The 17,652-nt window shown below is 37.6% G+C and overlaps 1 protein-coding gene across 2 annotated transcripts in view; it reads right to left on the reverse strand.

Annotated features, from left to right (window-relative positions):
- The window catches only part of RAD54L2 (RAD54 like 2), a 103,258-nt gene that overhangs the window by 27,289 nt on the left and 58,317 nt on the right, over positions 1 to 17,652 (reverse strand). For both annotated transcript variants that reach the window (XM_044675723.1, XM_044675659.1), the window contains 4 exons: positions 17,154 to 17,386; positions 15,430 to 15,612; positions 3,001 to 3,134; positions 113 to 309 (listed from right to left, as the gene is read on the reverse strand). In XM_044675723.1, coding sequence (XP_044531658.1) covers positions 113 to 309; positions 3,001 to 3,134; positions 15,430 to 15,612; positions 17,154 to 17,386 — 747 coding nt within the window. The remainder of the gene's footprint in view (positions 1 to 112; positions 310 to 3,000; positions 3,135 to 15,429; positions 15,613 to 17,153; positions 17,387 to 17,652) is intronic.

Raw genomic sequence — 17,652 nt, forward strand, 5'->3', positions numbered from 1 at the left:
GTCAGGAATCCCCAGCAAGGGCTCTTCCCACCAAGCCTGCACACACACTGCCACCACTTTGGGGAACAGCACTGCCACTTACTTATTATACAAGTAGGGGGAGATCACCCACCTTTCATGAGTTCTTGTTGTCGGTCCTCCTCATCCAGGTCGATGATTACCGGACAAGCAGTTTTCTTGGTTTTCTTCTTCCTACCTGTAGCAAAGGATTTCTTCAGGGAGAGGAGTCGGTACATTTCATACCCCATCAGCAGCACCCCGCCCTCCGACACCCAATCAGTCACCACCTTAGCGCGAGCAGCCGTTGTCCTAAAAAATGAACAGACAGAAATGACTACTGCTTTTTCAGATTCCCTAGCAGCATTCATGAAAACAGATACCTATAAAATAACACTTATTTATATCTGTGACTCTAGAATGGCAACGACTTCAAACATTAGCTAATACTGTATATATAAGAGGCCAGTTGCTCAAAACTTCTCCCTCTCCTCATTCCTCAAGACAAGACCGTTACTGGGTCTAGGCCAGGTCATGGAAAAAAAAGTTAACCAATAGGCTCAAGGACACATATTACACATCAAGGACAACAGTCATAGAAAATCCCATAGTGAAGTATAAGATTCCCTAGATAGATACTTAAAAATAAAAATGTTATCCTTGCAAGAAATACAGTATATGAGGCAGAAAAGGAAAGAGCATCCAGCAAAGGCCTGTAAGTGAACAGTAAGACAATTCCAAATATATGCATCCCTGTAACATAACAAATACTGGACATTAATAGCAGAGATGCTGATCTGAAAGAACTCAGTGAACAGAAACAAACCACAGTTCCCAATATAAAATGAAACCTTGCTTTGAAAAAACAGACTTTGGCTAAGAGATATTGACCCATCCAGGGCATTTGAAAGGGGGGGGACTTATTAAACTCCAAGTTTTAATAGTTGTTCCTGCAGAATAAAGCAGATTTCTTAGTACTACTAGTGAAAAGAAAAGTCCTAACAACTTCTCCCTCCTAACCTAATTTTTAGTAACACTGATTCCCCTAGCTGCTTATTCCCCCACCTACCTCTAAAATACTAATCATATATTTCTTGGGAAGTCATACTTTAACTAAGACTAGGATTTAAATCAATACCAATAAAAAATAAAACCATTCCCAAAGAAGAACCGCATTTATTGAATATATGAAAAGGAAATTATTTTAACCAATGGAGGGAAAGGAAGACAAAGGTAAATGACAGTTAGAACATGACACAATTTGATTATAATCACTACATTCTTCCTTTTCCAAAGAGAAAATAGTAAATTTCTAGAATTTTATCTCCCCCACCCCTTTTTTTTAAATTGCTACAGCTTCTAAGGAAGAAAATTGACCAAAAGACAAGGAGAGAAAGGGAGGAGAAGCAGACCCTTAGGATCATAGACTTAGGCCCAGGAGGGATTTTAGAGATCATTTAGTTCAACCATGTAATTTTACCAGTGAAGAAGGTTAAGTCTTGCCCATGGTCAAACAAGCAAACAAGCTAGCAAGAGCTAGCATTTGAACTCAAGTTCTCTGACTCCAAACTAGTTCTCTCTCCACTAAGCCACTCTCATGCTGCCTTCCATATTAGCATTAAAGCTAATGAAAGTTGATTACATCTCATTAGCTGCATACTGCACAGTATCTTCAGAGCAAAACTGAGGTAAAACAGATTTAAATATTAGTGGCCAGTCAGTAGAGGACTTAAAGTAATTGTGTAGGGAATTTCTATCACACTCTGATTTCCTATCTGCCTATATATGACTCCATCAAAAGAAAACTGGATGTTTGGAAAGGCAGTTTATCCCCTAATTAGAATGAAAAGTGATTTTCATTCTAATCTAGAGGACCTAACAGAAAACAGTTGGCTACTTTCTTGAGCAGAAAGAATACAGTCCAAATTCTATAAGTTTTATCACCCCAGATTAATAGGGTGAGAAACAAACAGTGAAAGAGTTGAATTTCCAAAAAAACTACGGGAGGGAAATAAACATTTGTAAAGTGCCTACAATGTGCCAAGCACTTTACAAATATTACCTCATTTTATCTCTACAATTAAGATGTACAGAGAACAGCTCTATATTTATCATGTCCGATCTTATTACTATAGTAGTACTTTGGCAAAGTATGAACATGTACATTTTTCAGTTATGATATCTCTTGTAAAGCCTAACCTCCACAAAACCAAGAGTCATAGAAAGCATTTATTAGATGCCTACTCTAGACCAAGCATTTTGTGAGGCAGATATAAAGACAGAAATTAAAGCATTCCAGCCCACAAAATGATTACATTCGACTGAATATGAGTATATATGAAATGTAAATAAGATCATCTTTAGACAAAGTTCTAGCAATTGAAGAAAAGCACCTCAAATAAGAAATTTGAAGGAGATTTGTGCTTTGAAGGAAAAGAGGAATTCAAAGAAGTGAAGGTGACAGGGGAGGGCATTCCAGGGATAAAGGGCAAACTGCACTGAGACTGAAACTAGAATGTTGTGCTCCTGCTTCTGCACCAAACAGTAAATGAGGTAGATTGTAATAAGGTTGTAAAGGCATGTAAAGAATTAGACAATGAAGGGTTTTAAACTTCAACAAAGTAAATCTAATTTGTTAGGGAGACATTTAAACTTAACCAATCAGGGAAAAAATAATACCTGCGCCTGAGGAATATCACTTTGGAAAAGCTGATGCAGAAGATTAAACTATATGATGGGTTTACAGCTTAGACTTTCCTAAGTCAAGGTACAGAACAGAATTCATTTTAAGAAAAGATAACTAAAATACAGAAGACACAAAAGGAAATAAGGAATGATGGAGCATATATAAACAAAACACTGCTGAGCATCAGAATGCCAACAGATATCTGAGGCTTTCATGGTGCCTGAAAGAAAAAAATGCTGGTTGAATTAAATTTTAAATAAAAGTATGTTGAGCAAATAAAAGAAGGAAAATCAAGAGGGAGAAAGTAAGAGACCTACTTGTGTTCATCATTCAGAATGTGAACTTTAAAGAAGCGTGGCTGAACCTCTTCAGGTTTGTAGTCAGCAGGTAGAGCTTCAGGTGCTGGCAGCCACATGTTGAACTCTGCCAGCCAATTCTGAAGAGTGTTCACCTGTCAAAAATAGAACAAGAGTTAGAGAAGGGAGAATATTTAAGGAATGAACCCAGAAACTATGTCATTTGCTATAAGTACTAACTAACACTAAAGAATAAAAGTATATGACTGATATAAAGATGACCTTATTATAATATTTGCTATATTCTGTATTTATTAATAGTGCCTATGGTATACACCTATAAAATGAAAGCTTCTGAAGTAACAGGCTTTTTTTTTAAATCCTTGGTAGGTATATACTACTTGCTAGTATCTTATTTAAAATTTTTGCATCTATATTCACTACTGAAATTGGCCTATAATTTTCATTGTTTTTGTTCTTCCTGGCTTACATAACAGTACTATGTTCATTTCATAAAAAGAATTTGGTAGGATACCTTCTCTACCTATTTCCCCAAATAGGCAGATTAATTGGGATTAATTGTTCTTTAAATGTTTGATAGAATTCACTTGTGAATCCATTTGGCCCAGGGGGTTTTTTCTTAGGAAATTCATTGATGGCTTGTTGAAATTCTTCTTCTTATGTGGGATTATTTAAGGACTTTATTTCCTCTTTTCCTAATCTGGACAATTTGTATTGCCGTAAATATTCCAAGTTAAGGGATACCACCTTATACCTAACAGATTGACCAATATGGCAGTAAAAGGAAGTGATAAATGTTGGAGGGGATGTGGCAAAATTGGGACATTAATGCAGTGTTGGTGAAGTTATGAACTGATCCAACCATTCTGGAGGGCAATTAGGAGCTATACCCAAAGGGCTATAAAACTGAGCATGCCGCTTGATCCAGTAATGCTATAACTGGGTCTGTATCCCAATATTAAAAAAGGGGAAAGGAACTTGTACAAAAATATTAATAGCTGCTCTTTTTGTGGTGGCAAAGAATTGAAAATTGACGGAATGTCCATCGATTGGGGAATGGCTGAACAAATTGTTGTACATGTTGGTAATGGAATACTATTGTGCTATAAGGAATGATAAGCTAGAAAGATCTGTAGGAACTGTTATGATTAAAAATGATAAAGACTGATATAGGGGCAGCTGGGTAGCTCAGTGGAGTGAGAGTCAGGCCTAGAGACAGGAGATCCTAGGTTCAAACCCGGCCTCAGCCACTTCCCAGCTGTGTGACCCTGGGCAAGTCACTTGACCCCCATTGCCCACCCTTACCAATCTTCCACCTATGAGACAATACACCGAAGTACAAGGGTTAAAAAAAAAAAAAAAAGACTGATATAATAAGAGAAATTAGTAGTCTAATTAAAGCCATGGCCATGTTGGTAAATTATATATAAGACCGCGCCTATCTTTTTTATTTACCGCCAGAGCCCATCCTGTCTCTCTGGTACCCAGCTCCTCAGGAAGATTAAGAGGCATTCTTTTGGCCTTCCTTTGAATTTAAACTGTCCACTGTGTGGGGACCTTTGACGTCCCCACACCCTAAGACCCATTGGAATCATGGGTAATGTAGTCTCAAAGTCTCCCACATGTTCATTGGGAGTCTGCTAGACACTTCCCTGAATTTAAAACAAACAGAACTGATGCAGAAAGAAATAAGCAGAACTGGGAGAACATTATACACAATAACAATACTGGACAAAGATTATTTGTAAACACTTGGCTACTCTCAACAGTGCAATTATCTGGGATAATCCTGAAAGACTTTTTTTAATTAAAAAAAAATTTTTCCCCATGGTTACATGATTCATGTTGTCTCCCTCCACTTTATTTCCCTGTCCCCACAAGCTGACAAGCAATTGCACTGAGTTATACCTATATCATCCCTTAAAACCCATCTCCATATTATTCATTTTTATAATAATCTTTTAACAACAAAAAAATCTTTCCAGTTTTTTTTAAAGCCTTATCTTCCATCTTAGAATCAATACTGTGAATTGGTTCCAAAGCAAAGGAGCACTAAGGACTAGGGAATGGGGGTTAAATGACTTGCCCAGAGTTACATAGCTAGGAAAGTGTCCAAGGCCAGATTTGAATCTAGGATTTTCTGACTCTAGACCTGGCTCTCAATCCACTGAGCCACTTAGCTGCCCCCTGGTCTTTCCAGTTCTTAAAGAAATCAACCAGTTCATCTTTGCTTATAGCACAATCGTATTACATCACTATCATATACCAAAATTTGTTCACCAATTCCCAATCAAGGGACATTTTCCAAATTTTTTGCCACCACAAGAAGCTCAACTATGTATATATTTGTACAAACAATACTGAAAGACTTAGGAAAGGGAATGCTATCCATCTCCAGAGAAAGAACTGCTGGAGTTGCCTTTTGCATCAGTGTATCTTTGGTTTTATTTTGGGGTTTTGGTTATATGTGAGGGTATTCTTACTACAAAGACCAATACGGAAGCGTGTTTTGCATGACAATGAAAATATATTGAGGACTTCCAGGTTAAGATGGCTGCATAATAGAAGCAGGGTTCTTAACTCTCCTAATTGAGCAATAAATGATACGTCAAAAGGACACAAAAACCAAATACAGATGAACAAAGGGACCCCACAATAGAGTGTAACATTGAAGGTATATGGGATTTGGGCTTTTCCATGGGAGTGAAATACCTCTCACTAAAATGCAAGCTGATCAATCCGTACCCACCCCCCTTCCACCTATAGTCCCAGAGCCAGCATGGGGCATTCACTAAGTCACTAAGTTCTTGACAACTAATTGGGATCATCAAGGGCTTGCTCCTAAGAGCAGCAAGACTTAAGACCCCAAAAAGCTAAAGAAAGGGGACTTTGAGCACAGACTTTGAGTGCAATCCTTGGGTGCAGACCTAGAGAAGGGTGACAGACTGTGGAAGCAACACCCTTAGACTCATAAAGGAGCCTCGGGCAGAGGAACAAGCAAGGGGACCACAAGGAGGCTTGACTCTGAGAACAGCTAGACTTGAGACCCCAGGAGCCTAAAGAGCTCAGACCGTAGTCACAAGGATTAAGCTGAGAGGGGCGGCACTGCGCTGTGACTCAGGCAAAAACTGCTCCACAGCTCTATACACAGAGAACCAACTGAGAAGAAAAAACCAACATAATAATGGCAAGTAATGCCCAAGAACTATCCAAGAGAAAAAACAAGTGGAAAGCATTAACACTTGATAACTTTTACACAGAAAAAATCCAGATAACAGACTAGACAGCAGAAGAGAACAAACACATCCAAACCTTCCAAAAAAATGAAAATTGGTCACAAGCTCTTGAAGAGTTCAAATCTGAGATCATCAGAAAGATGGAAGAGATTTGGCAAGAAAAGTTGGAAATTAGAGAAAGATGTCCCAAAATCAAATGAAATGATAAGCAAATTGGAGACCCAAATTAAACAGCAGGAAACCATGAAAAAAATAGACCAAATCAAAAAGGAAAATCAAAAGATTAGAGCAGAAAATCAGTCTCTAAAGACCAGAATTGGGCAAGTAGAAGCCAATGATCTTGCAAGACAGCAAGAACTAATAAATCAAATTCAAAATGACAAAATGAAACATGAAATCTCACTGAGAAAATGACAGATCAAGGAAACAGGTCTAGAAGAGACAACTTGAGAATCATTGCTCTTCCTGAAAAATCAGAAATTAACAGAAACTTGGACACCATACAACAAAAAATTATCCAAGAAAGCTGCCCTGATGTTCTTCAACAAGAGGACAAAATAGACGTTGAAATGATCCATAGATCACCCTCTACACTAAACACTCAAAAGTCAACCCCCAGGGATATAATTGCCAAATTCAAGAGTTTCCAAGTTAATGAAAAAATAATAGAAGAGGCCAGAAAGAGATAATTAAGACATCAAGGAACACCAATCAGGATTACACAGGATCTGGCAGCCTCCACGATAACAGACCACAAGGCATGGAATATGATATTCAGAAAGGCAGGAGATTTGGATCTACAATCAAGGATCACCTACCCATCAAAACTGACTATATATTTCCAGGGGAAAGTATGGGCATTCAACAATATAGAAAATTTCCAGGTATTTGTAAAGAAGAGAGCAGAACTAAATGGAAAGTTTGATATACAACCACAAAAATCAAGTGAAACATGAAAAGGTAAATAAGAAAGAGAGGGGAAAGAAAGAAAACTCTTATTTTTAAATTTGCTTCTTTAAGGGCTTCAATGAGATCAAATTATTTGTATTCCTCTATGGAGAAATGTTATGTGTAATTCTCAAAAATTGTATTCACTATTATAGTAATTAGAAGAATTATTTATGGGGGGGAGATTGGAGTACTAAATGGTCAAAGATGAATCGGAAAAAAAAAGGGGGGGGGGAGAAGATGGCACTAAGAGAAACTTGAAGGAATAAGAAAAATAGGATAATCTATACCACACAAAGAGGGCATGGTAAGGGGTTGGAGACGGATACTATTATAAGAAGGAGAGGAAGAGAGCTTTAATAGGAAATACTTAAACCTTACTCTCAGCGAAATTAATCCAGAGAAGGAAGAGTAGCTATATCCATTGGGATATTGAATTCTATCTTACCCTACGGAGAAAATCCAAAGGGATAATAAACCAAGGGGGGCAGTGGAGTGGGGAGTTCAAAAAGGGAGGGGAAGAGAGGGGGATTGGGAATTCATTAGGCCTTAAGAGGGGAACAAAAAGGGAGGGGGTAGAAAGGTAAGTAAACTAAGGAGAGGATAAGGGGGACTGATTTTAAATCACTGGTTTAAAAGGAAATAGAGCAAGAAGAAGGGGCAGAACTAGGAGAGGATATCAAAATGTTGGGGAATACACATCTGATAATTATAACTCTGAATGTGAATGGGATGAACTCACCCATAAAACAGAAGCAAATTAGCAGAGTGGATTAAAAACCAAAATCCTACCATATGTTTTCTACAAGAAACACACATGAGGCAGGTAGACATACATAAAAATAAAAGGCTGGAGCAAAATCTATTGGACTTCGACTGGGGAAAAAAAGGATTTCAATCATGATTTCTGACAAAGCCAAAGTAAAAATAGATCTGATTAAAAGAGATAAGGAAGTTAATTAAATGTGATAAAAGGCAGTATAGACAATGAGAAAATAACAGTACTCAAAATTGTATGCACCAAATGGTATAGCATCCAAATTTCTAAAGAAGAAACTGGCAGAGCTCAAGGAAGAAATAGTAAAACTTGACTAGTGGAAGACCTAAATCTTCCTCTATCAGATCTAGATAAATCAAACCAAAAAATAAAGAGAAAAGAGAGGTGAATGAAATCCAAGAAAACTAAATAGGGACAAAAAGGAATACACATTTTCAGTTGCACATGGTACATTCAAAGATTGACCATGTACTAGGGCATAGAAACATGGCAAACAAATGCAAAAGAGCAGAAATAATAAATGTAACCTTTTCAGATCATAATGCAATAAAAATAATAATTAGTAAGGGCACATGGACAGGCAAATCAAAAATTAATTGGAAATTAAATAGTATGATTCTCCAAGATCAGTTAGTTAAAGAACAAATCATAGAAACAATGAATAACATTGAAGAGAATGACAATGATGAGACATCCAACCAAACTCTGTGGGATGCAGTTAAAGCAATACTCAGGGGGAAATTTATATCCTTGAGTAACTATATAAACAAACTAGGGAGGGCATAGATCAATGAACTGGGCATGCAAATCAAAAAATTTGAAAAGGAACAAATTAAAAATTCCCAGTTAAAAACTAAATTAGAGATTATAAATATCAAAGGAGAAATCAATAAAATTGAAAGTAAAAGAACTATTGAATTAATAAATAAGACTAGAAGCTGGTACTTTGAAAAAATAAATAAAATCGACAAAGTACTGGTCAATCTAATTAAAAAAGGAAAGAAGAAAACCAAATTATCAGTATCAAAGATGAAAAAGGAGACCTCACCTCTAATGAAGAGGAAATCAAGGCAATCATTAAAAATTATTTTGCCCAATTATATGGCAATGAATATAGCAATCTAGGTGATATGAATAATTATGAAAATATAAATTGCCTAGATTAACAGTAGAAGAAATAGAATACTTAAATAATCCCATATCAGAAAAAGAAATTGAACAAGCCATCAAAGATCTCCCTTAGAAAAAATCCCCAGGAGCAGATGTATAAACAAGTATATTCTATCAAACCATCAAAGAACAACTAATCCTAATACTATACAAATTATTTGACATGATAAGCAAAGGAGTTCTACCAAACTACTTTTATGACACAAATATGGTACTGATCCCAAAGCCAGGTAAAACAAAAACAGAGAAAGAAAACTAGAGACCAATTTCCTTAATGAACATAGATGCAAAAATCTTAAACAGAATGCTAGCAAAAAGACTCCAGGGGCAGCTGGGTAGCTCAGTGGAGTGAGAGTCAGGCCTAGAGACAGGAGGTCCTAGGTTCAAACCCGGCCTCAGCCACTTCCCAGCTGTGTGACCCTGGGCAAGTCACTTGACCCTCATTGCCCACCCTTACCACTCTTCCACCTATGAGACAATACACCGAAATTAAGGGTTTAAAAAAAAAAGACTCCAGCAAGTGATCACAAAGCTTATTCATTATGATCAGGTGGTATTTATACCAGGAATGCAAGGACTGTTCAAGATTAGAAAAACCAGGAGAATTCTGGGAAGATGGAGTACCACAGACTTGAAAGTGTGCTACATCTTTATGCATCTGACCCTGAAGTAGGCTTCGTACAAATTCCCTAGCTTCAAGATTCAGCTTTAAAGTTCCTTTAGTATTATAGACTAGACTTTCCACTTTCCCTTCTAGCTTTCCTATTTGGTGATAAAGAAGAGGTTGTGCCTGTGTCTGATAATTTTGCACTTTCCTTCTCAAAGGTCTGCAGGAGCTCATCTCGCTTGTTGACACTGTCTGTGTCCAAGAGATCCTGATTAGAACACCTATCTAAAACCATTGCCTTGCTGTACTACTAATTGCTCTAAATGATCCACAGTCTTACTACACAATGATGCTTCTTTCCTCTTACAGTTAGAATTAATGAATGCTATTTCCTTCCAGCTTGAATCAAGAACTTGTGCAGATGTGCCTGGTTCCCTTTCATTATTCCTTACATCACTGTTTCCCTTCCCATAAATTCACTCCTTTATTTCTATTATATCCTCCTCCATTTGCAACTTTTCCTCAGTCATTTCTTTGTAACTTTGTTTTACACCCACCAACCCATAATTTATAATTTCTTTTGCACCCATTTTGTCCTTCCCACATTCCTCTGCCACATCATTGTCACTGCCCTTATCTGTCCTTGCAACAACTAAGGCTGCTTCCTCGATGCATAAATTGTTACGAGGTCTTTCTCCTTGGGACACATATTCCTCCATTTCTGACAAACTAGGGGAATTACTGAATTTAGCACAGTTTATGATCACAACATCTAGCCGTTACTTTGTCACTGTATTTGGTGTTATCCCTGTTGTTATTGTTGTTATATCTAGAATTATAGTAGGTGTTTCTCCTGTTGTTGTTATTATTGTTATTGTTTCTATTCCCAAAATTTATCTGAGATTTAAACCTACAGTCACGAACAATATGCCCAAGTCTCGAAAACAAGAATCAACGATTGATAGAGTTGTTATGATTGCTGGAGGATTGCCTAGGCCTGCTCTGGCTCCTCTGATTGCTGGACATCAGAGCCATGTTCTTAATTTCCTCAATCTCCTTGGCATTTTGAGTTTCCTTTAGTTGTCTCTTCAGCTCTGCAATCTCCCTATCCTTTTCTGAGGCTTTTGATTGCTTGGGCTCACTATCCCTAGACACATGGATGTATGCAGCAGTCTTTCTTAGTACTTCAGTGGGTGTGGTCTCCCATTGTGGGCAATGCAACTTCAAATAGGCCTAGATGTGGTTTAGACTGCCCTTTACAAACTGCCTCCTGACATGCTGGATGTTATGCTCAGCTGCCATATCCCTGAAACCTAAGATAGTTTTGCCTGCCTCTGAGAGTCTGTCCAGGTAAAGGTTTGGGTGTTCTTCTTCCCCTTGCCTTAATTTCTCGAAGGACCCCTATGCATTTGATTGTCTTGCATGGAGCCTCATCGCTTCCGCAAAATCCTCTCTACACCTTTTGAGATAAGCCATGCTTGCATGTTAGGAGAGTTCCAAGTCCTGGTGTTGTTCAGGCCACAAGGCAAGATTGGGATTGCTTCTTGTCTTGGCTCTAAAGTTTGCCTTCTCACTAGGGGTATATAATTCCAATAGGAGCAATTCCATGTCCTCAAACGTGAGGTTGTAAAGTCTCATGGCCCATTTATATTCTTTTATAGACTTATGGGGATTTCTGTAGAACTGAGGAAACCTCCTTTTTAAGATCTCCAAATAACCCCTTGAGAAAGGTTTGTAGCCCTTAATGTGACCTGTGGTCAGGTTGTACCACTGTCCTATTAGTAATGGGAAGGATAGTTACAGGAGCTGCTTCAGCTCCTGCAGCCTGTTGTGTAATATCACCTCCCTTTTTTGGTGTGACTGCACTTTCCATAATCTCTAGCTACGTGACTGTCTTCGCATCTAGATCCTTTCCTTCCCTGAATTGCTTGTTTATCTCAATTAGGGTCTTCATTTGCTCCACTAATTGCTCCAAAACTGGGTTTGTTATTTCTGTTCTTCCAAAGGTAAATGCCAGAACTTTCCTCAATATCATCAGGGCCCCATAAAATGTTGCAGCCATGGCTATCCCTGATGGCACATATGCCAAAGCATCACCCATTGATATAGTTAACCACATGTAAGTATCAAATATTTCGATCATTTATTTGAAGAATTGGGGAACAGTTATCAGCCAAAAGGTAGCACAAGCCTGCCAAATCCCATATATCAGCACCCCAGAACACCCCAGTGTGACAAAGGCCCTATTGATGAAGCTGACCATACTGATCACTTCCCACTCAGGTTCTGAAATAAAAATCCTAGGCTGGCTGGCCAAAACTGTTATGTTGATCTTAACAGAGATATTTGGGAAGCTGAAGTATTGGCCAGAAACCAGAAACCTGCAGGATTCACTCCTCCCACACACGTCCCAAAGCAATGAAAAACTGGGATCAGCAGGCAGAGAGATCTACTCACCTCAACCCCCAGTGCCTTAACTGCCCTCTCACCCAGAGTTCTTCAGGGGGGGGTCCCCTGGAATTCTAGGTGAGGCTTGACCCCTATATTTTGCAGGAATTCCACCCTGCCATTTCCATATTAGAAGTTGACAATTAAAACTCTGAATGTGAATGGGATGAACTTGCCCATAAAACGGAATCAAATAGCAGAGTGGGTTAGAAACCAAAATCTTACCATATGTTGTCGACAAGAAACACACAGGAGACAGGCAGACATATATAGAGTAAAAATGAAAGGATAAAGAAAAATCTATTGGGCTTCAAATGAGAAAAAGACGGCAGGGGCTGCCATCATGATCTCTGACATCGAAAAACCATTCACATAATTGACCATATCAATAAGTAAACCAACAAAAAAAAAATCACATGATTATCTCAATAGATGCTAAAAAAGCTTTTGACAAAATACAACACTCATTCCTACTGAAAACACTAGAAAGTATAGGAATAGAAGGGCCTTTCCAAAAAATAATAAACGGTATATATCTAAAACTATCATCAAACATCATTTGCAATGGGAATAAATTAGAAATATTCCCAATAAGATCAGGAATGAAATAAGGATGCCCATTTTTCACCTCTATTATTTAACATTGTACTAGAAATACTAGCTATAGCAATTAGAGAAGAAAAAGAAATTGAAGGTATTAAACTGGCTGTGAGGAGACCAAGCTATCACTCTTTGCAGATGATATGATGATCTACTTAAAAAAATCCTAGAGAATCAACTAAAAAGCTAATGGAAATAATCCACAACTTTAACAAAGTTGCAGGATACAAAATAAATGCACACAAATTGTAGAGAGCCATAAACAAGCAATTTGATCTGTAATTCTTATCAGATCCAACTATAACTGATGATTATAACCAATTTTAACTTCTTTCATTATTCAAAGTTTTCATGCTATTTTGAAGAGAAGGGGGATATGTCGGGAGCTATTAAGAGAAATTAGAATCTAAAGAAGATATTTTTATCTGGACCCCCTCAAAAGATCAATACAGACCAGCAGAGCCGTGTATTATCTTTCCTCCCTACCTAAATATGGGATGAGACAGGTGTGGGATATCTAAGATAAAAATCTGAGATTCCTCTTTTGATTCCATTCATAATTCTCACCTTCCTTCAAAATATATTATAGTCTTATTAAAAAAAGCTTTGGGCTCTCAGCACTCCAGCAGGAGGGGGGGCTAACTCTGTTTCCCTTTGCCCAAGAACACAGATGGCTGTAAATTAGGTGAGCACAGAATAGTATACTTGTCAGGTTTCTAGGAAAGGAAAGATTTTAAAACCAAGCAAGAGTTAGGAAAAATTACAAAATTTAAAATAATTTTAATTACATTAAACTAAAAAGGTTTTGTACAAACAAAACCAATGCAGCCAAAATTAGAAGGGAGGCAACAAATTGGGAAAAAATCTTTATAACAAAAAACTCCGACAAAGGTCTAATTACTCAAATTTATAAGGAACTAAATCAATTGTACAAAAAAATCAAGCCATTCCCCAATGATAAATGGACAAGGGACATGATAAGCAATTTTCAGATAACTCAAAACTATCAATGAACACATGAAAAAGTGTTCTAAATCTCTTATAATTAGAGAAATGCAAATCAAAACAACTCTGAGGTAGTACCTCACACCTAGCAGATTAGCTACATGACAGCAAAGGAAAGTGGAGAATGTTGGAGGGGATTTTGCAAAATTGGGACATAAATTAATGCATTGCCAGTGGAGTTGTAAATTGATCCAACCATTCTGGATAGCAATTTGGAACTATGCCCGAAGGGCTTTAAAAGACTATCTGCCTTTTGATCCAGTTCTAGCACTGCTTGGTTTATACCCCAAAGAAATAATAAGGAAAATGACTTGTACAAAAATATTAATAGCTGCGCTCTTTGTGGTGTCAAAAAATTGGAAAATGAGGGAATGTCCTTCGATTGGGGAATGGCTGAACAAATTGTGGTATCTGCTGGTGATGGAATACTATTGTGCTCAAAGGAATAATGAAATGGAGGAATTCCATGTGAACTGCAATGACCTCCAGGAATTGATGCAGAGTGAAAGGAGCAGATTCAGGAGAACATTGTACACAGAGACTGATATCGCACTGTGGTACAATCAAACATAATGGATTTCTCTACTAGCAGCAATGCAAGAATTCAGAGCAAGGCTGAGGGACTCATGAGAAAGAAAACTAGCCACATTCAGAGGAAGAACGGTGGGAGTAGAAAAACAGAAGATAAACAATTGCTTGATCACATGGGCTGATGGGAATATTACTGGGGATGTAGACACTAAACAATAACTCTAGTCCAACTTTCAATAATATGGAATTAGGTCTTAATCAATGATACATGTAAAACCCAGTGGAATTGTGCGTCAGCTTTGGGGGGTGGGGAGGTTTGGGAGAGAGGGAAAGAACATGAAACAAGTAACTATGGGAAAATATCCAAAATTTAAACAAAAATTTTTTTAAGTAAAAAAAAATATATTGAAAAAATGTAAAAATGTTCTGTTATGGTTTCCTAAGGACTCCAGATCAATGAACTAGTTTGAGTTTACTTTTATAGGTACAAAACTACCTCCATATTTCAATGAATCTGTGGTTTCAGTCATGCAGGTACATGTGTTCATGAGTGTACTTCATGTGCATCCATCACAAAATGACATAATACCCTTTGTAATTTCTACTTATGTCTTTGCACAATCTTTTTCAATGGAGAATATTCACAATAACCTGGAAGATTGCCTTTAGTTCCTTTATAATACCAATGAAAATAAACATATTTTAAAAAATCCTAGGCAGAAGAGCAGTAAGGGCTGGGCAAATAGGGTTAAGTAACTTGCCCAGGGTAACATAGCTAGGAAGTATCTGAGGACAAATTTGAAACCAGGGCCTCCTATATGTAGGTCTGGCACGCTACTGTGCTACTTAGCTGCCCCCCACTCCAGGACTTTCAACTTAACTAGTAGCAGTCACTTCTATAATGAAGAGATATTAAACAGGTTTTTTTTTTAAATTATACTACAGAGATCAGCACATTTAGGTGCAATTAAAACACCAGTTTATACAAGGTGGAAAAAATTTGTGAGTGCTGTGGAAAGACAGCAGATTAGAAGGAACACATTTTAATGCTGGGTTACAGCATACCAAACACGGCAGAGTTGGCCTAGATCCAAAAGGCTCCTTACCGGTACAATAGCAAGAACAGTCTTGGCTTCTGTATGTCGGAAAAGGACATCTAGGAAGGAGATCACTTGTAGAGTTTTCCCCAAACCCATGCTGTGAGCCAGAATACAGCCAAATCCACTGCTGGTTTTAAATCTCTCAAGGGACTCGACCAGGTTGTCATACAGGAATCTGATTCCACCAATCTATCATTGGATAGAGAGAAGTCATGAGAATATGAAATGAAAAACAACATGAATGACAGTTTGCAGTTTCCTTTTTCCTGTACAACAGTAAAATCAGTAAGTCAGTAAGTACTGGAATGAACATTACATGCCTGTAATCATTGTTTCATATCACCTTAAAGTAGACTACTGCTGAGCAGCAGAATGGGAGAGACCGTAGTTTAAGTTCTAGGTCAGACCTTTACTAGTTATATGGCACTGGTCATATCACTGACCTCTGCATGTCTGAGTTTCCTCCCCCGTAAAATCGAGATAATAATAGTTCTGCTAAACACCACAAGGTTGTTGTGAGAATCCAAGGAGAAAATGTAGGGACAAAAAGTATTAGTTGCTATTATTGCTGATAATAAGAAACAATTTATAGGTGAATATATATCTGAAAATAACACCAGAAAGGTATCCTCAGTGATTATCTATGTGAGAGGGCACCATTCACTAATATATTACATAAGTAGGTATGGTGGAATTGAATAATTTAATTTGGAGTCAAATGATCTGGTTTGAACCCTGTCTCTGCTGTATACTAACTACTCTTTGTGGTTCATTAATCAGCTGGATGTCCTTATCTGTGAAATAAGGAGGTTGGATTAAATGATTTTCAATGTCTCTTCCTGCTCTATACTCTATATCCCCTAATCCTAAATATAAAATCCTAAGTGTTGGAAGGGACCTTTTAGGTAACAAATTTCACCCTTCCACTCAAAGGAGGAACCCTTTCTAAAGAACTCCTGGCATGGTTAATTCTATTTTTAAAAATTCTATTATCAGTATTTCCAGTAACATAGTATTTCACTAATTCACTGGGTAACCTCCTTCATTGTCAGACAGCTCCAGTTAGAAGCTCTTTTCATCTTTTTAGTCAAAATCTGCCTTTTCATAATGTCTACATTCTGATTCTAGTGGAGAAATATTAAAAAAGTCTACTCTTTCCTATAAAGGTGAGCCCATTAAGTATTTAAAAAACAACAACCACCACCTCTTATATTCTGTTTTAGAAGTATCAATTCCCAGGCAGAAGGCTAGGCTACTGGGGTTAAGTGACAATTAGGAAGTGTCTGAGGCTGGATTTGAACCCAAAACCTCACATTTCCAGGGCTGATGCTCTATCCACTGAACAACTTAGCTGCCCAACTTTAAATATTTTTAAAGACCCATTTGTGTTACTTTAAGGAACCATTAATACATAGCAAATTTCCTAACTGCTTTTCTCAGGGAAGAACTTAAATTCAAGCTTTTGTACCTTGCAGTATTCTCACTCAAATCTGTTTAGCAATAAAATTAGGAAACAACTGGGGAATGGATGAAATACAGTCCCCTTTCTCCCCTTCCCCTATTTGTTCCTAATACTTTTCATCTCATGATTAGATGAAATGTTAGAAAACCAGTAGCTAAGGGATTAAAGATAAAATTTTCTAAACAACGCACAAATGCTTAGAAAAATCTCAATTTATAAAGACAAAAGTAATGAGCAATGGAAGAAGAAGAGTCAAGACTTCTAATACCTGATGAGGTTTCACTGCACGTGCCAACTGTGGGGCTAAGAAGATATTTTCCTCATTAGGTGGGTGGTTGATGTTGACAATGACTTGCCCCAGAGCATCTGATTGATTTAAGGCATCATTCACATGAGAGCCACTGCTCTCCTCCGTGGCATCGCCATCCCCTTCATTGGCAGAGTCACTACTGTCCACAATTTGAAGGGCCTCATCCTCTCCGGAGCTCAGTTCGATCACTTCTGAGATATCAGGAAAGATTCAAGGGGATTTCACTAGTCATTTTCAAAATACAACAGGGCGGAAATTTTACTCTATTTGCTATCATCCCTGGAAGTTTTAGCTTTTCTCTTTTCTAATTTCAAGTGGAAGTAATGAAAAAAAGTATATTTATTATAGGACCTATGGGAAATGTATATAGTAAGCTTCAAATTGTAGGAGAGAGGGATAGGAAGCTTTTTGATTTAGAGATGCTGCTAAGGATGGACAGTAATAAGAGACTAAGAGA

The sequence above is a fragment of the Gracilinanus agilis genome, chromosome 1 (genome assembly GCF_016433145.1).
Source record: "Gracilinanus agilis isolate LMUSP501 chromosome 1, AgileGrace, whole genome shotgun sequence".
NCBI lineage: Eukaryota > Metazoa > Chordata > Mammalia > Didelphimorphia > Didelphidae > Gracilinanus > Gracilinanus agilis.